Genomic DNA, 20,295 nt, shown 5'->3' on the forward strand with positions numbered 1-20,295 from the left:
CCATTATCATGCTTGTTATTGAGAGTTTGGTTAAACGAGATCTGGGCCCGTATTCAAATAATCAACATAGATTTAACTTAATTTTAAGATTAGACACTAAATGTTTTGATTTGTCTGTATATCTAGCTGACCAATAGGCTGCATGGAATCACTGAGGCATGTCTAAGGAAAAGGATAAGATCAATATTGAATACTGGTCCTGGATCACATTTCTAGCGCGTTATTAATCGACCACGGTTTTCTAAAATTTTAAATAGCAAAATATACAATACTAGCTGTTTACGACGCATACATTCTACATAAAAACAGGTATTTTAAAATATGTTCGAAACACCTATTTTTACATAACCGAAAGTTTAAGAGTTCAGTCGATCTTCACACATGTACGGAAAGAGAGAGGTGCGTGTGTTCGGAAAATATCCTGTAGAGAATCATTACTAACTGGGACAGGTTTAAAGTTTCATGACGTACAGATCGTACTAATATATGTGTTAATATCATTGTATATGAAGAGTGAAAGTAAATAACGGAGCATATAGGACATTTTTGCCTTCATCCATAGACATGGTTAAAGCAAAATTGTTTTAAGTGACAATAAATAAAGAAGCATTTAAACCTTTCTGCCTTCATCCATTTAAAGAATGAATTGCGGGATTGATGTCATTATCGGGGTATGAACGCAATTTGAAAGACTCCATGCGTACTTTGACCAGCTCATTTGCGTTCATATCTCCCGCTATTCATTACAAATATTTACACTAATAGTTTATTTTTTCATTCCAAAATTGTTAAAAAATACTTCATTCATTTAAGAAAACATTTCAGTAATCCTGTCTTACTTATTCCGTAAATAGAACTACCTTACTGTAACCGGAACTATTTTATCAAATGACGTCACAATAACGCGGGAAAAGATCAACCACTTGCAATCACTTTAAACCTTGAATTGATCAACTTATGGCAACAATACATTTATCATATCATTAACACTTTCTTAAATGTTGATTTATTTTACGGGCCCTGCTTACACAATACTAACTATGAGAAGTTCAATAATTTTCATGTATATTGATATGCGATGAATTGCGATCCGAACATATCCGAAGATCTTACGTTTATCGATTGATAACAGCAATTGCCGAAAGGCCGTTCATTTAAGGAATGGAAGCTGAGGTTTGAATATTGACATAATGAAAGCAATACTCTATATATATCCTAACCTCATTATAAATATTTTGGTACGTTACCCTAGATTACCTTCGACGATTTCTAGTAGAAGGCCGACTTTCCTCTGACACCTGGCCCGAATTTCTCGAACTGTGTTAAGTCCTTTATAACAGGATACGGCTAAACTCAAAATTTTATTTTAGTTAAAAATTATGAAGATACAGCATGTTTAGCACGTTTTTGAAACAAAACAAAAAAAGTTTAAATGAGAATTGTCTGTATTATAATGAGCATTATAAAAGTCATTTTTGTTAGAGTCACAAAGGATTTCTAGTGACAGTTCTAAGGCGGTAATCCCATCATGTATCGGTAAAGCTATTTTGACAAGTGTGTTGTGCTTAAGTTGTCTATGTGGTGTTTATATAATTGCGTCTCTAGATCTTTGTCGTTTTGGGCACTTGCCTTGTGCCCCTTCATAGTGTTTATTTTTTTATATTCGAGTACTGGGCCTTTTATTATTTTAAACTTATATTAACATACATTTTGTGCACCTAAAGTAACTTAATAGTGCCTCCTTTTTATCAAACGTGTATCCACATAGCTATGTAGTGTGGCATACATTTTAAATTGTCGGTTTATATATTACCTTTTGAGATAAAACAAATCAGAGCGGTGTATAATGGATACATATCGTATTTGTTCTAATTTTATGAATATAAAGTCTGCTTCAATGCTTTCAGTATGTTTTTGCTAACAATTGTTATTGTTTGCGTCATAATGTATTCGACTTTAGCCGAACAAGGACGTTTCAAACGTGTTCTTCTACATGGCGATGGTGATCTTGCAGCAGCCGTTCAACTTCTGACTACTCAAGTCAACCAACTGAGCTCAGAGGTTACTAACATCAAGCAACAGAACAGTCAACTGCTAACTCACAATTCGGAATTGGAGTCCAAGATTTCACAGATGCAGTCTTCTTTTGATCAACACTCAGCTGACTCATCTTCGCACCAGAACGGCGGTAAGTAAACAAAATATTTAAAATTTACTCAAGGAATATACTTGCTGTGTAACTATTTTGACGCGTCATGTAAAGTGATACACTTATTCAAAATCAATTCATAAACATGTATAACAAATATAAATTTTGAGTGATACATTCTTTACTACTTACTAAATAATGCATTTATGGAAAATATCAATTACTGATAGCAAGATAGTAACCATGTTTTGAATAGCTGAAAACGCAAAAATATTAAATACTTAGTTAGCGCTAAAAGATTTATTGTGATCTACTCATAATGTAGAAATCCATGTTTTCTGCGCCTTTCTTTCAAATTAAACACGGATCTCATTATAAGAACCACTGTTTTCGACGTTTTCGACAATTATTCTTCCTTTTTGGTATACATCAAAACAATTGTATTAATTGTGGTAAATCTTAATTGCGAGTAAGAGTGCGTCTTTAAAAAGTGAAAACCTACAAGGATAGGATATATAAATCAAACGAGATACACCAAGCGTTTAAAAAATAAGCATAAAGACAAACTACACCTGTATCTTCATACTCTTTTAAAAGACGCTACAGGGTGCGTTGATGAAATATTTTTGGCATTGTTCCACTGAAAACATATTCTAAAACAAATAATGTACTTCAGTTTGTATCATCTTGTTTTATGCAGGACTGTAATTTTAGAAACCGTCCAAACATATCTGATTTTAAATAACTTTTGATATTGCGAGATATAAGGATTTGAGATTGCGATTGAGATTTGACTTAAGTTTGTCTGTGGTAACGGGGCTTGCTGCAGTCCCCGAGCACTCAATCTCATAATTAAAGTTAATTGGTCTCCCTAATTGGTCATGAAACTCTTTGTAAAGACACTGTGGTAATGGGATAAGAAGTTTGATTTGACTCAGCAGTTTAAGTCTAGTACTTATACTCTGTTTTATATCAAATTGCAGGCGCTGTGTACATCAGATGGGGACGAACGGTTTGTCCTTTGAACGGAACAGATCTTGTGTACAATGGTAAGTATGTGTTATATTTTAGTTCAAATACTCTCCTACTTCATCATGCTTGCTATTATTTTTATTATTATTATTATTATTATTATTATTATTATTATTATTATTATTATTATTATTATTATTATTATTATTATTATTTTTATTACTATTATTATTATTATTATTATTATTATTATTATTATTATTATTATTATTATCATTGTTATTATTATTATATTTATTATTATTATAATTATTATTATTATTATTATTATTATTATTATTATTATTATTATTATTATTATTATTATTAGCATTATTATTAGCATTATTATTAGCATTATTATCATTAAGATAATAAAACGATGAGTGTAAAAGGTTTTTAATGAAAGAACTATTAAAATACTCGTACTACAATTTTAAGGTTTGGCGTTTACCAAGTGCCATTCAACCGGTTTTATGTTTTAACTTTTTGCTACTGAGCTTGTTTCTGTAGTTTTTCGCATACATATTGGAGTCAAAACATCAACGCCTTCAAAAAATGTTTTTGTTCTATACCTGAAGGCAGCGACAAGTGTCTTTACTCAATGAATCTGACCTTTTCAGCAGTCCTTTTGATTTTGATAACTAGATCAATAGAGAAAAGAATCAAAGATCAACATCCCTGTGTATCACATGAAAGAGAAAAAATAAATAAATTGAATACATAAAATGATGCATAGCCACAAAATCTAAGCTTGAATATTCATGACACTCTGTAAATATTGTGATATAATCTTATGCTAATTAAAATGTACATGCATTTATCCATGTTAAATGTTGATAAAAAATTTATAACAATTAAAGTCATTACTCAGACAGATATACAGTATATATATCAATGGATGGAGTATATTCAAGTATCCATCCTACGTATTCCATAAAAATCTTTGCATGAAAAAAGAAAATAACTTGACACAAAATAAACACTGCATAAATTCGTAGCGCACGGAAGTAGTACATTTCAAGATAAGGGAAGTAACACGTAAGGGAGGCTACATTACACGATATTTATTGAGCTACTGCATTAATGTATTGCTGCTACAAAATTTATGTATATCTGATAGTTTTCTTTGAAACACTTCCTATGTTGAAACACAGTCAGGCGCGAAATTGCATATACGTAAGTACGCGGCTGATTCCACATGATTCTGACAAAAAAACATGCTGCTAAAACTGTCCGTTTCCAGTACTAAATAAAGCACCTCAGAACGCCCAGAACGCACTAGATTGCACAATGGTATTCAAAAACTTCCGAAGGGGCATGCCCCTGAACCTCCCTAGCACAATTATGAATCCACATGAATAGAGGACTAGCTACGCCCCTGATAATGATTGGTCATATTTATTATGTATATATGTAAGTGGTACCAGGGGGTGCCCCGATCCCTGGTAGCACATATGTTTCCTGGAAAATTAAAGGGACTTCATTGGAGTCTCAAAAAGAAAAGAAAAAGATCGATAAATGCACACCAGTATAACCGAGATCAGTTCCAGTAGACAAGTAGTTCTGCCCCATATTGCACACCCCGAGCACCCCTGGAAAAATGCAGACAAAGTACTACTTAGTACCAAACTTTTATTAAGACAAATAAGGTAGTTTACCGTCACTGGGTTTCCTAAATTGAACTTTACTCTGTGATGTTATCTCAAAGTGTGTTCTTAAATTGGAAACACCATGGACAAAGAGTACAGCAGGTTCAAATGTATGTGTGAAAGTAATTACTTACTTTTGAAATAGAGACTACAGGACGTTTGACTTTCATTGAGGTCGTTATTCAATGATATGCCATAAACATTATCGTCTTTATCATATCATTTATTACTCTTGTTGTACGACATAGACACTTGCCTTCTTTAAACATGATCTCGATCAAATTTAAGCCACTGAATTTGTCATTGATGCTGCCTTTGTTTGAAACGCACATTAGGAGGATTGTAATATGTCAGTCGCGCTTGTTAGAAATGCTTTTTATATGTAATAAACAGTTAATTTGAAAATGTTGGTTACATTTCGAAAATGCTGTTTTAAATGATGGCCTGTTTGGTGGTTACTGAACAAATTGTAATTATTTTCTATTATAGTATTCATTCTTTGGCAATTGTTCACGTGTATTCATTCATATCCTTTCTTCTTTTAAGACTGTTGCAAAAAAAGAATATGGCTGAACCGCAAAAAGTCTCTTTGTACTCTAACGATTGACACGTTTTAAATTTCTCTAAATCCTCTCGATTTGGATATTTTTACTAGTTGCTAGTTACATATTTTTAGTAGATGCGGTTAAAGCAGCCCAAGTATATCGATTTTATGTCCAAATCCGGATTCCACCCAAACAATTGGATGCAGGGATCTTGCAAAGTTTGAACTGGCATTCAGCCAGTTTTAAATGACGGGGTAATGAGTAAAATCCAAACAACATTCCTGAATAAAATTTCGGCACAAAACCATGAAATTATCTAGATATTCAAATTAACTAGCGATCGGTTCCTCAAATTATTAAACAGAGTTCATTAAGAATGAGTATGGCCATTGTTCTACTGTAGCTATTGTATTATAAAACTAGGGTGAATAAAAAGCTTTTTTCTGGAAAATAAATCGTTATGGTTGCTCTTTTTTTACTGTTTCCAGTTTCTTATATTATGTTTCAAAACATGTATACAATAACACAAGCGAACTTAGTAAAGTTGAAACTGATAAATACAGCATAAATAGGTCATCAGTCTTTGATTGAACATTTTCACCGCGTCTTATTCGTTCTTTTAGGAAAACATATTTTAAGATTTCTAAATGAAGGCCATCTATCAAAACATATACATATTCGTGCAGTTAGGAAACATAAGTTAGATAACGGACTATATTTGTATGTTTCGTCATACTTAACACATTTTCATTGAAACAGTTATTTCAGATTTGAAATTAATAATAGTTTCTGCAACTACTTTTCACTTATAAATAAACTTTTTCCCAATCCATTTCGCTGGTGTAATTTCATCGAAATTGTTTCTATTGTGTACGCGTCATAAATCTTCTAGCAATACCTATCGCATAACACATGTGTCCGTATTCCACCATTTGCAACACTGCCGCTTTTTACTATGCTAACATCACTTCATAACAAGTATTATTGCGAAATGTTAAATTGACGTCATACAAGAAAATAATGCGTTGTTAAAATGGTAAAAGGCATGGTAAAAAGGTTGTTAGTACTTGTATTTGAAAGGATAATTTGGCGATAACAAAATGTATTACCATAGTTACAATGTAGATAGAATAACTGCAGTGTGTTGTGTTCCTTATTTCAACTAGCCTAAGAGTTGGACGCGATATTACATATATTCCATCAATAAGACAAAAAGCCGGTTTGTAATATTTGTTTGGTAGAATTTTAACATTTGTTTCCTTAAAACAGTTTCTTTCTAAATGGCACCAAAATGTTATGCATGCATCAAAAGTTAACGTTTTTAGTATAGGACGTATTAAAACCCATAGCTTAGTAAGCGACCCTCAGTATATATATGCATGTTTAGTACCATCAGTATAAGGCAGCTATTTTATAATGTGTGATCAAATACTCAAAACGTTTGTTAAGCCCAGCGTTCTGTTTTATTATTCTTCAAGAAAACAAATAACTATCGTATGTTTATTTGCTGCACACAACACATGTTGATTCACGATAATTCACATACGGTGGACATCGAAGGGATCCACAAATGGATTCGACAAGGTACATCAGCTTTCCATTTTTGTCTTCATAGTCTGCACTTTCAAACTCGGCGTCAGAATCTAAGCATGCGTAATTTGAAGGGGATGCGTAGCCTGAATACCCTGACAAAGTAGACACCAGATAGCCAGAGTATTCCTTTGTCCACCCGGGGTAACACTGGCTCCTGCCTGGGATCATGATGGTGGCTCGTCAAGAAGTGTGACAGACTACACAAGGGGCGTCATGGTTGATATGATTCTTGCCAAAGAACTGGGCTCCTCCGTTCGCGTAAAGTTCGAACTGGTATTCAGTGCCATAGACTTTGGCCGAATAGTCCTGTGAAGAGTGATCATAAACGTCCCAGATAGGTTCTGAAGTCAGGCAAAGGTATTCGGCAGCACCGCCCTGATCATAGCTATTTCCTGCAGTGTAACCTTAAAAAAGAACATATGATATAAGCCTAACGATATTTATGAAAACAAATGCCTAGTTAAGAACAACAACGCTTATGTAAGTGCATTTCACGATAAGGTAAGTATTTATATTGTTCAACATTGTATTATCACCAACGCGTGCCCGTATACAATAAGCTGATTTGTGCATGCCTATTGTACAGTGTCATCGACACTGGCAATGTTTTTAAACCCGCATTTCTATAGCACTTCTATGGAAACTTTAATTATTATCAAAACATGTACCACAGCAATGTAGTCTCTATCATAATAATACATAGTTTTTAAAGTCTTACACAGTTATTCATGTATTAACTTCAGTGCATGTGATATATAGGATATCACTTCTTTTCAACAAAAATCTGTTTATTTTTTTTATTTTTTTCTTGTATAAAATCTGAATAATAAAGCATATGCGGACGTACAATAACGTTAAATGTTTTCACCCTATGATTTAATTTTGATACAGTTCTAGTGGTTTATATATTTCATAGAACTGGTCCCTCGTCATCAATTACGACGAATGTATGAAATAAGTTTGTATTGACAGAAATATTATATCCGTATACCCGTGTACACCAGATCAGTTCCATTTGTCGGGCATGTAGTTCGTCCCCATCTAACGTAGACAGCACCTGGAAGGGAAAACGTCATAAATGTTTAAATTACAAAATGGACACTATAGTGACAAACTCAGTCACCTTAAAGTTTACCAAGGTCCTGTTTAAAGGCAAAATGACATAGGCAAAACAAACACTAAACATCGCTTCAAGAAATTGGAAAATGTAGAGAAAACTTTGCAGAAAATCTTTGTTGTATGACAATGTAATTTTAAACTTTATTTCACAATAGTGATCACTGAAATGGTATTTGAAAAGAATATTTTTAGTAAACCTGTAGTTTGGTCAATGTTGTACATAAATTGACATTATATGCAACTTTATCATGCGTTATTTTGATAATCGCGTGAATAAAATATCATTATATCGTGACGCCATATTCGTGGAATACAATAATTTTAACCATGGGAGTCATACCGAGCACCGTCTTGGTTTCGTTTATATGGATCACGGAAACATTTTGTTATTCAAGCATAATTTAAATGTTTACACAGTTGCAGTAGGAAACCATCGAAACAGAAACAAGATACGTGCGTATTTAACAGATATTCAAATTTAAATTGCGCTGTGTTAGCTGTAATAATCGTGAAATTTTGTTTTTGCCGATTATGTCTTATATGAATAATTTTGCCTATCTCATACTAATATCTTACTTTATCTGCGTTTTCCCAAACAATAACGCTTACCTCCATCTTAACTTGAGGATCCTATCATTGATTGCAAGCTAGCAATGTCCGTGCTCTAGTGGTTGACTTGAGTGGTCAGGTGGTTGACCGCAGCGGTCAGTTGATTGTTTTGAGTGGTCAGCAACTGCACACAGTGCCGTCATTTACGTGGAGTAGAACGCGTTTTGTCTGATCAATTTCCTCTCCTAAAGTTGGATGTATCCACAATATAAGAGCAAATAAATTAAGCAACGTAACATGGGTAACCGCCATCATGTCTGATGTTCTTACCTTTGTCAAATTGTTATCTTAAGACAAACTAATATGACTTTTCTATTACTCAAAGTCCATGCTCTTAAAATGGAAAGATAAGAAAAGTGCTATCGTGTGATCGTAGGGCCTTGTCAAATTTATCTTATGTTAATCGTCTTGTTCTGATATAAAATTCTAAAACCAGACAGAAAATAATAAATTTAATTGAACGATGAAATTCAAGGATGCGCCGGGGCTACATTAAATGTTGACCTCGTTAAAAGAATTAAAGATTTTAAACATCAAAATTTGATCAGAACAGTCGTTGAAAACCTATCAGTGTTAAATATTGTAATCGGGTCATATCAAGCGGTAAACAAAACATGAAATAACAGTTATAGACTGTAGGTATAAAATATACATCTAGGTGTCTCTGGTAATGCCTTTTTACTAAGCTACTTTTGAATCACGGATTGTAATTGCATTCAAATCAACCTGCCCATGATTTACAGAATTTTCTGAGACACCCTTTGTTCTTTGTTCGAATAAAACCAATTTCACTTCGGTTTGTGACCATGACTATGCCTTGTTTACAACGTTGAAAATTCGCCCGACAATAGTTGGGGTGGTTTTCAATAGTGGTCTTAAAAGAATCTAAGATTGATATAGCTTATCAGATTGCGTGCAAAAAAGCAAAACATATTTAATCAGTATTTAACGAGGGTCAAGTTTCAAGCTTAGAAATGGTCATAAATCAACGATGGGGTCAGTTTACAATATCAATCATTCCTCCGTCATGTGTTGAAATATTACTCTGGACTGTAAATGTTGTATTTTGCACCTGAAAGGCAAGTAAATATTGGTTTAAATTGGATCAAAGATTGATAAGGCTTATCGGATAGCGTGCATATTTTTGCCTAAGTTTGATATTGAACACTAGCTTTGAATAGTATTTAATGATGGTCAACTGTTCTAGCTTAGAAAATGTCATGAATCAACGGTCGGGGTCAGTTTTTAATGTTAAACATTTCTCCGTCATCTGATAAGGTTTTTCTCTGAGCTCTTATTTTGTTTTTAAAGTTATGTTTATTTTCCTGATTCGAATGATTGAAGTATAAAATCATCTTGTCGCGTAACATAAAATTGATTTTGTATAAACAATTGCATATTTGTTATTGCACTACATGCTACAAGCGTTTGATTCCTTTATAATGCATTAGAATATACTTACAGTCCATATTTGGTAGGGATAATATTTATGAAGTATTTCGTCAAACGAAACAATAAATGTTGTATATTAAAAAAGAACAAATTCTAAAGACCATGGGTCCTAAAACTATAAGGGCCTCAAATATTTCTTCAGTGGCAAGTCTAGTTCTAAAACGTTACATTTACCCACCTATTGTCCGATATATGTTAATATTTGGGGGTTATATAAATTTAGGTGTGATCATCTGTGTGACATAGACTGAACTTTCAAAGGCGTTATACTTAGATGTCAATACATTGCTTGATATTACTGTTTTCAAATAACTTTATGACTTAAATGGAGCATTGAACAATCATGGCTTCTTTAATACAAAAATACACCAACGCCAAAGTAATTTAATATGGGTTGTCTTGGTTGTCCAAATTTTGGCCCGGTGCCCGCCTGATTTGTGCGCCGACCAGGCGTTGACCGATATACTGGCAATTTGTTTGCGATGAAAACGCTACACCAGGTATTAAACCGAGTTAAAAGTAACTCGAGGCCCATCCGATAAAATGACCTGGCGGCTGAAGGGAGTCCCTTCGGGCCACGGTCGAAAATGCCTAAAAAAACAGTCGAAAACCGCTCGAAAACCCACCGCAATCATTCTGTTGCTGGAATATAACGGATTTCATACATCCTGTAAAGAATTCATAGATGTATAGTAGGAATTGATTTCATATCAACCGGCCTTTAAATCGAAGCCTTGTATTACGCCCTTAAAGTGCCGATTATTCACCATTCGAAATCGCTTTTTGGGTTGTACAAATTACCTTTCTCTGTCTTGTTTGATCGTTCTTTTAAAAGCTGATTGACGAATTTGCTTATTTGCAAATGGTAGTTTTGGCCTGTGTTACCCATTATGTCTCTAGACGAAGTCACAGTAACGGTGATACCGTATTAAACGCCGCAAACAAAAACACGCAATAATTGCATAATTGTTTTCAAGGATTTAACAATGATAAATATTTGTTTTAATAAACTTAAAGCGTCATCACTACAATTCATACTTCGGTGAATAAACATTCATATTTAATATGTTACTTACAAAACTAGCACATTATAGGTAACAAAGTTAGAATTAGACCACATCTTCGTCATGCCAAACACATAAAATAGGATCGCTACTTCAAGGTAAGTTACATTATCAAATTGGACCCCGCTTCGTCACGATGTGTAACACTGTTAAATTTCAACCCCTGCTTTGTGATAGTGGGTAATTTACCAATTTGGTCCCTTCCCCAACTGTGTGATCTTTGGGACAAAATCAACAGGAAATAACACAACGAAACTCATATAGTACGCCGGGAGTATAAATGGAAGTAAATGGCGCCTCATAACACTTAACATTTAATAGCCAATGATGTCGATTTGTTTTAGTTATGCTCTTAAACGCCAATGTCAAGATTGTTGAATTTGTGTCTTAGGCATATTTTAGGGATGGCCATGAGAAGAACCTCTAGTTTGCAGGGATTGACCTGTGTCTCCTTTAAGGTCAATCTTACATTTTGTAACTTTTTATTACTTACGGAGCATTTGTTTACACTATACAGTAACATGTACAGTACCATTGGTGTGAATATATAAACGTGTCAATGAAACAATCCAAAAAGGTCACTGCGGTTTAGCCTGGCTTTCTATACTACTGCGTATTTTTACTATGTTTCTTAACGAAGACAAAACAATACTAATTACGTATTTATTTGCTGCACACAACACATGTTAATTCACGATAATTCACATAGGGTGGACATCGAAGTGATCCACATATGGCTTCGACAAGGTACATAAGCTTTCCATTTTTGTTTTCATAATCCGCACTTTCAAACTCGGCTTCTAAATCCAAGCATGCGTAGTTTGAAGAGGATGTGTAACCTGAATATCCAGACAATGTAGATACCAGATATCCAGAGTATTCCTTTGTCCATCCGGGAAAACACTGGTTTCTGCCTGGGATCATGACAGTGGTTCGTCGAGAAGTGTGACAGACTGCGCAAGGAGCGTCATGGTTTTGAAGATTCTTGCCAAAAAACTGTGCTCCTCCGTTCGTGTAAAGATCAAACTCGTATTCAGTTCCATAGACCTTAGATGAATAGCTTTGTGCGGTGTCGTCATAAGCACCCCAGATAGGTTCCGATGTCAAACAAAGGATGTCTGCAGCTCCATTTTGACTGTAAAAATTTCCCGCAGCGTAACCTATAACACAGAATACTATAGATTGTCTAGAGTTGCATCAACAATAAGTATATTATATGAACTCAGCTTTGTTTATTGATAAGATTTAAGTACTATGTGAATGGATATTGCTCTATATAACGCTTGTTTTTTTCAGTTAAAGAAATCAATTTCAACTTAATATGCAGGTTCTGTACAAATACATACAGAAAAACAGTAAAAATATAGTGTAAATACAAAAATCACAAGCCTAATACAGGTAAACCTGTATAAACAAGATCGGTTCCATTCGCTGGACATACTGTACGTCCCCATCGTACGTAAACATCACCTAGAATATAATAAAAGATCGGAGATTTGGCAGGTGTAAATTTGCGGGGCGGGTCGTAGAGAATCGACATAGGGCACTTGCGAAAGGTGGTAACGCAGTAAGCCTGAGGGTCGGATTCTTTTATTCGCCATGCATATAGGTGTATGATATAATTTTCTGCATACTTTTCATTTAACAGAGAAATGGAGTTGTTAATGCTGTATTAAACCTTTCGCCAAATAACGTGACGTAGTTGTAAACTGACGTCAACATCGTGACGCTCAATATTTTGAAGTCAACTTTGATTATTTCCATAGAAACATCAACGTTTTAAAGTTTGAACTTAATTTTGTTATACGATTATTTTTATTGATGCACTGTTGCACATTATTTTGTTGTAATACATAGTATAACAGAGTCAAATATTTGATGAAAGTCAGGCAACTATATTTAATGATGAAAGGTTTAACATACCTCCACCTGGTTGGCCATTCTTAGACTCCAGGACTGTGATCTTTGAATCCAGCTCAGCATTTTTCGCCACAATCTGGTTATTTTGTTGCTTCAAGTTGGTAAAATCATTGGTCAATTGGTTGACTTGAGTGGTCAGCTGGTTGTTCTGATTAGTCAGCTGGTTGTTCTGAGTAGTAAGTTGATTGATCTCAGATGTCAGTTGATTTACCTCCGTAGTAAGTAGCTGAACAGCTGCTGAAATGTCATCGGTCCCGTGGAGAAGAACACGCTTCTGCTGAACCCTGTCCGCAAAGGATAGGCACAAAAACGTGGCGCTACAAAATATTACACTTAATAAATTATGCATTATGCTTGAAATCCAAATTCGAATTAATAACAATTGTCTCATAAACTGTACTTTATTTGGCTTATTTAGGTCATATCAAGATAGCATGATTGTCCTTAAAAGTGATAGACTAGGAGGTCACACGCGGAACTTATTTAGATGCAATAGTTGTGGAAATGTTTAATTCTTTGTACTAGATTTGTAAGCTATAATATTGATATTTGATATGTTTTCAAAATTGTTGATATTAGATAAGTTTTGTTGACGCTTAAATGTGTCCTATAAAGTTCTGGTACTATTTTAAGGGCTAAATGTGAAAACAAGAAAAACATAAAATTCAACATAAAACAAATATAAAAACAAGCATATTTGCCTTGAACATTTGCAAAATAGATCATTACACCTTTTAATATAGAATTGAAAAATTATTTATGTATTATCCTGTTTTGGTCAATCATTTAACATAGCAGTAGTCATTTATCAGAACCCTTTTAAATGATACCGATAGTGTATGCAATTATCAGGCAACACAATTGAGCATTTTTAATTAAAAGAGCTTTTAGAGAACTGGCTTATTGGTGGTATGGGTTCCTTCAACAAATACAATAATGCTTACAGTTGTGTTCATTGAATGGAATTTATTCATATCCGAAGTTTAAAAACAAAATACAATCCGATAGAGTTGTCATGATGTTTTCTATTATATATTATCAAACTATTATAAGGACATGTAATGGATATTCAGGACACATGTACAATTCCTTGTCTTCGCCATACCGGTGTGTGTAGGCCTATTCAAGTTATACTGTAATGAAGGCAATGACAATACGAGAAAAAATGTGGTTCGATTACCCTACCGATACACATTCGAAAAAAAGGTTATGGCAACAAATTTTAAGACCAACAAAACCTTGAACATGCTTAACGCTAGCTAGTCGTACACCTATAGGTAGAGTTCGTTGGAAAATATGCTGTATACAAGATATATATAACGTCTTACTAGGCGAAGTATAAAATATCTGCAAAGATGTGCCCTAAACATAACTTGTTCCTGGCAGGCACACAAGGTACATTAAGGAAAAGGAAAAGGATTTAATAAAATTTTGTTAGTTAGAAATCTTGCACCAATTATTTAGTCATTATATGTATAGTATATGTTTGTCAAATTTGATTTAAATGTTCTTTAAAGTTTAAACTTGATTGATTTAATGTGTATCCTGGTTGATATAATAAAGAGTTATAATGTCGGTTACATAAAATGTAGGAAAATGCCTTTTGGGACACTTACACCCAAAGATAAAAAATATATTCGCAAGTATTTGCGTTTCACATAACACGTGTGGTTTCACGACACTTTTTTCTGCACACAATACGTTTGATTTAACGAAACCGATTATTTGTGATAAAACAAGTTCTGTTGGTTTTAAATTCCAATGTACTGAAAACAGAAACCCCAAAAATGACTAATGGAAGGTACACCATCTGTTGACAGTTGTGTGAGTATTCTTCTGCAAGGAGTGCATACTTAAAATAAGTTGTTAATTTCTCAAGGGAATTCTTTGTTTCAGTTTTTAAATGCATACCTTATGCTTTAGGCATTTCAAAATCGCCATTTCGGCATAAACCCTTTTGGCGGTTGCTATAATAGTCGATTATTTTACAATGAAATATGAAGTATTTACAGTGTAAAGTAAAATGCGTTCTTCAATGAAACAAAATAATGGTATTTTATGTTATTAATATATTTACATTTCCGAAATGTTACACATCTAGAATGTATTAGTTTAAACTTTACTTTTTTTACAACGATTATTAACTTATGACTAGTAACTCTTGTTGGCAAGATGTTGCGCGTAAGTTTGGTCATGCTGTCGAGGAAACCTGAGAACCCGACGAAATCTCACTTGGCCGGCATGGTGATCACCAACAAAAAGCAAATGCACGCGCATTGGCGAGAAGTGAGTGCGTTTACCACTGCACTAACCTGATATCCTTATTTTCAACGAGAGAGAATTGAGATAGATAAACGCTCATCAGGATAAACAAGATCGGTTAAATTAGACAATTAGTTCTGCCCCATTTTGTGCACACCGAACTTGGAATAAGAAGAGCAAATATATTACTAATTAACACCTAATCAGAACTGTGACAAAAAAGGTAGTGTAAATGCGGCTGCAAAATGCATCAAAAATCACCAAAAAGCATTCATAACAGAACAGAACCACTCAGCGTTATGAAGTGTGTTGTACTCATACACATAATGTTTAATACATGTATGCGAGAACGTTTCCGTTCCGTTTAATCAGGCCATTATTTGCATTGTTCATGATAAGATGTACATATATTGCATCACCATTTAGCGTATATATACTCGTATGTATCTTAGAATATAAAATAAGCCCTGACAAGTATTGGTACAATCGGCACCGAAAACTGTTTGTGCCCATGACGGTTGGACGAGAGTACGGCAACGTCCATTTGCAGCTGAACGATTTGAATGTCCATGCGCTTGAAACTTGAAATTTAGCTCAGTGTTTTTCGTTACTAGTTGGTCATTATGCTTTCTTAAACTGGTTATGGCTGAATATGTTTGCTCCCTGCTGATTTGTTTGTGTCTTTAAACTGGCTCCCTGCTGATTGACTTGCGTGGTCAACACCTGAATAGCCGCCGCGAGGTCGCCATCGCCGTGAACAGGAACACGTTTGTGTTGATCGATGTCCACAAAAATGTGAGTGGCAGAATAAAGAAATAGCAGAACGATTGTATTAAATTCAAATTTATTAAAGCCTTGCATGACCGTCTTAAACCGGATTATCTTAACTGAACATCACTCTCAATGTGTGTGCTTAAATTGGAAACAACATGGTCAAAGAGTACAGGAGGTTCAAATATATATATATATATATGTACTCTTTGACCATGTTGTTTCCAATTATATATACACACACATTGAGAGTGATGTTCAGTTAAGATAATCTGTGTGTGTGTGTGTGCGTGCGTGCGTGCGTGCGTGCGTGCGTGCGTGCGTGCGTGTGTGTGTGATAGTAGTTACTTACTTCGATCAAAAATAGCGGTAATATAACTATTAAAAAAGGGTTTGCATAGCAATATATTTGAAAAAAATCAATCGGCTATCATTGGTTTATGTACGCTTGGTGCATAAAACTAACATGGATACTTTTCAGGACAGACATTTTTATCAGAAAACTGAACGCTACAATGAAAACTACAGCGATACGCCCAGTAGCCAAAAAATAACGATTTTTAAGGCACACTATCAAGTTTCACAAGGAATATATAAGCCGACATACGTTCAATAAAATCGAATGCATCTGTACATTAAGTCTTTTATATCAGCACAGTAATCCAAACTTGCAACGTTATTCTAAGCAATCTGGGTTTTTTGCAGAGCAATCTTTTTGGATAAATTTGGATACAATCATAACTTGTTGCTAGGGAACTAGTTTCTCTTATCCAGTAATCATGACGTCTCAGATATTTGCACTGAATGTTATTAGTATGGACAAATTCTACCTGTGTAACATGCTCTTCACTCACCCTAGCAATGGCAAAGTCAGCACTGCCGTGAAGGACTCACTGGTTTGCTTTGAAACGAGTTTCACTCATGCAGTAATAATAACTTCTAAGACACTTGCACTGAATATTTGTACTGTGGCCTGTAAAAACAGCACCTACACAAGCATTACATCTTCAGCTTTAGTGTTAAAAAGGGGACATTAAAAACGTGTGTGGTACTCAAAAGCTCAATGTATCATAGCAGTACACGTTATGATAGCAATTTTGAACAGTAACATTGAAATATAAAACGGTGAGCTTACTGTTCAAATCATTTTCTGCCATTTAGGCCAATTTCACTGTGAAAAACGAACTGCGCTTTGGACACAAAGAACATATAATTATGTTCCCATCGTATTCCTTGGTTTGTGACCGAGTCCACGTTTGGAGGTTCAAGAAACAAAACACAAGATGCATTTGTCGTGTCCCCATCGATTGCTTGGCTAGGGAGCGCCGCGCCAGTTTACTATCAGTTCAAACTGTTTCAAATACGCTAATTATGTTTTAAAAGACTGAAATATCTACTAACATTGCGATTTCGTTTTACAGTAATTTTGCTCTAAAAAGAACGCCTGTTACTGCAAAACCAATTCAGACTGTTTCAAATAGGTTTCCAATTGAAATGTTTCCTTACACTTAAAATGATAATTATCACCTTATCATCTTTATTACAATGTATCTCTTTCAACCAGGGATATAATTGCCTTAAATGTTATCTCAAAATTGCATTTGCAGAATGGGCATACAAGTAAAGTTGAAATAGCAAAACATTAACTGATAACATTTCTACATTTTAATGTATTCATACACTCATATAATAGTTTTAAATGCTTGAGTTTGGCTTTTAAAGTATGTGCGTGGTAGTATAGTCATTTTAATACGATATCTATTATTTTATTTGCTGCAAACAACACACGTTATTTCACGATAATTCACATAGGGTGGACAAGGAAGAGACCCACATACTGCCTCAACAAGATACATCAACTTCCCGTTTCTGTTTTCAAAGTCGGAATTTTCATATTCAGCTTCTGCATCTAGGCATGCGTAGTTGGAAGACGATGCGTGACCTTGGGTACCAGACAAACCAGAGACGAGATAGCCAGAGTATTCCTTTGTCCACCCGGGGTAACACTGGTTCCTGCCTGGGATCATGACGGTGGCTCGTCGAGAAGTGATGCATACTGCACAGGGAGCGTCATGGTTTTGAATATTTTTGCCAAAGAACTGGGCACCTCCGTCCGGGTATCCTTCACCACCAAACTCATACTCAGTGCCATAGATCTTGGCCGAATATGTATGAAGAGTATCGTCATAAACTCCCCAGATAGGTTCTGATGTCAGACAAAGGTAGTCGGCGGCACCATCTTGACTGTAAAAATTCCCTGCAGTGTATCCTTAAATGTAAGATATAAGGCGATTGTTGAACATGTCTTAATTCAATGTAACTCTGTGTACATATATTGCTAGTAAATATAAAAAAAATATTATGAAACCTCATTCCATGTATCTGCATGTATAATTACACCCAAGAAAAATATGTTCATTAGATTGTCCATTTTTAGAGAAAGGCTTTTAACATATATTAATTATACTCAACCATTAATAACAATAAACGTATTATGGCGGAAATAGTTTTTTTTTTCGTATACCCGTGTAAACTAGATCAGTTCCATTTGCTGGGCATGTAGTTCGTCCCCATCTTACATACACAGCGCCTGGAATGGAAAAAGTTCATGTGTGACATCACGTGAATGTTTTGAATAAAGAATTGTTAATTTGTAGCCCAAAAACCTATATTTAACCAGTTTAAAAGCTGCATTTGTAAAAGTAGGAAAAGCTCAGCCGGAAAACTATTCAAGTCTCAAGGGCATCGTATACAGAATTCATTCGGAACTCCTCGGTTTCGATAAAATGGCCGAGGAGTTCCGAATGATACAGAATTATGTTTAAAGACAGTGTAACGTATTTCTTCTGAGTAATCGCAAAATAAATCAACAAACGTTGGACTTGCGCGATGTCAGCTTAAATGTCAATAACTGTAATCGTTATCGAAATCATTTTCTTCTAGTACACCGGTATGTTGGTCGTAAATTTACAAGTAGTTCACTCCATTCGCCTTTAATTGGACAAATACATGAGAACCATAACATGATATTGTTACGCCATACTCACAAAGAGAAACAACGATAGTTATAATCAGAAATAATTGAACAAAAAATAACATATACGTAGTCAATAAAGTAAGATCAGTTATAAAGACTGATGTATTAGCTTCTACGTGTATAATTATGTTTTGTTAATATTGTTTGCTTTTTCTGTCGATAAAATTACTTTGTCATTTAACTCATAAAACCTCAAGAATATCTGTCTTGTTCACCAATCAATAATGCTTACCTCCATCTTGCTGGTGAACTTGACGGGTTAGTTGGTTAACCGCAGCGGTCAGCTGATTTACTTGAGTGGTCAGCTGATTATTCTGAGTGGTCAGCAACTGCACAGCTGCGGCAATCTCTTCATCTCCGTTGAGAAGAACGCGTTTTGTCTGATCAATTTCCTCTCCTAAAGTTGAATGTATCCGCAATATAAGGGCAAATAGACGAAGCAACGTTACATAGTAAACCGCCATTATGACTGATGTTCTTACCTTTGCACATTTGTTATCTTAGGACAAACTTAAACGCCGTTCCTTTTATTCAATGGGTATATATGTACTTAAAATTGAAAGATAAGAAAGTACCATTATTTTATTGTAGGGTCATGTCAAGTTTATTTTATGTCAAATGCCTTGTTCCATTTTGAAACCTACAAACCAGACAAGACATATAAACGTGATTTGTCGAGAAAAACCAGGTTGCTCCGGTGTAACGTTGAATGTAGATCTCGTAAAACATTTTTATCAAAACAGTTCTTGAAAACTGGTCAGTATTAGTTTTTGTAATCCGGTCATTTTTAAGCTGTAGATAAAATTAGAAATAAACGTCAGAGATCGACTTTGGTTGAAGAAATTCATTAAGGTGTTTCTGGTAATAACCAGCGACTTCGTCAATCTTACTGGCTAGCTTCTTTACAAACAATGCCGAGGACGAGCATGAACTTACAATATCAATCAAAGCACAGAGAGTGCTGTAGGACGGTACTGGTGGTAGTTTTAAAAGCAGTAACGTCCAAACACAAATGTTGAATCACGGATTGTTATTTTCATACAAATCCCCCTTCCTATGATTTGCAGAATACATCCCGGTTCAAGATACTTCACTGGTTCTTTTGTACGTA

At 34.7% G+C, this 20,295-nt stretch overlaps 3 protein-coding genes and 1 pseudogene across 3 annotated transcripts; 1 reads left to right on the forward strand and 3 right to left on the reverse strand.

Annotated features, from left to right (window-relative positions):
* The first annotated feature begins 1,944 nt into the window (after positions 1-1,944).
* On the forward strand, positions 1,945-4,697 carry LOC128224291 (uncharacterized). Its single transcript, XM_052934105.1, has 3 exons — positions 1,945-2,188; positions 3,133-3,198; positions 4,582-4,697. The coding sequence occupies exons 1-3, from the start codon at positions 1,945-1,947 to the stop codon at positions 4,695-4,697; spliced, it is 426 nt and encodes a 141-aa protein (XP_052790065.1).
* A 2,160-nt stretch (positions 4,698-6,857) lies between these two features.
* Positions 6,858-11,019, reverse strand: LOC128224292 (uncharacterized; annotated as a pseudogene).
* Positions 11,020-11,857: 838 nt separating this feature from the next.
* Positions 11,858-15,357, reverse strand: LOC128224294 (uncharacterized). The gene is made up of 4 exons (XM_052934107.1): positions 15,347-15,357; positions 13,262-13,431; positions 12,599-12,673; positions 11,858-12,354 (listed from the first exon to the last, which is right to left on the reverse strand). The coding sequence occupies exons 1-4, from the start codon at positions 15,355-15,357 to the stop codon at positions 11,858-11,860; spliced, it is 753 nt and encodes a 250-aa protein (XP_052790067.1).
* A 2,556-nt stretch (positions 15,358-17,913) lies between these two features.
* Positions 17,914-19,648, reverse strand: LOC128224295 (uncharacterized). Its single transcript, XM_052934108.1, has 3 exons — positions 19,417-19,648; positions 18,672-18,737; positions 17,914-18,416 (listed from the first exon to the last, which is right to left on the reverse strand). The coding sequence occupies exons 1-3, from the start codon at positions 19,646-19,648 to the stop codon at positions 17,914-17,916; spliced, it is 801 nt and encodes a 266-aa protein (XP_052790068.1).
* Between the last annotated feature and the right edge of the window lie 647 nt (positions 19,649-20,295).

This window comes from Mya arenaria, chromosome 17 (assembly GCF_026914265.1).
Source record: "Mya arenaria isolate MELC-2E11 chromosome 17, ASM2691426v1".
Taxonomy (NCBI): Eukaryota; Metazoa; Mollusca; class Bivalvia; order Myida; family Myidae; genus Mya; species Mya arenaria.

Coding starts and splice junctions, on each gene's coding strand:
- LOC128224291 (XM_052934105.1), top strand. CDS start 1,945: ATGTATTCGACTTTAGCCGAACAAGGACGTTTCAAACGTGTTCTTCTA. Junction 2,189..3,132: donor ATCTTCGCACCAGAACGGCG/GTAAGTAAACAA, acceptor ATCAAATTGCAG/GCGCTGTGTACATCAGATGG. Junction 3,199..4,581: donor AACAGATCTTGTGTACAATG/GTAAGTATGTGT, acceptor TATATATGTAAG/TGGTACCAGGGGGTGCCCCG.
- LOC128224294 (XM_052934107.1), bottom strand. Junction 12,674..13,261: donor CAACCAGCTGACTAATCAGA/ACAACCAGCTGA, acceptor CGATCTTTTATT/ATATTCTAGGTGATGTTTAC. Junction 12,355..12,598: donor AACCGATCTTGTTTATACAG/GTTTACCTGTAT, acceptor TCTGTGTTATAG/GTTACGCTGCGGGAAATTTT.
- LOC128224295 (XM_052934108.1), bottom strand. CDS start 19,648: ATGGCGGTTTACTATGTAACGTTGCTTCGTCTATTTGCCCTTATATTG. Junction 18,738..19,416: donor AGTTCACCAGCAAGATGGAG/GTAAGCATTATT, acceptor TTTCCATTCCAG/GCGCTGTGTATGTAAGATGG. Junction 18,417..18,671: donor AACTGATCTAGTTTACACGG/GTATACGAAAAA, acceptor CTTACATTTAAG/GATACACTGCAGGGAATTTT.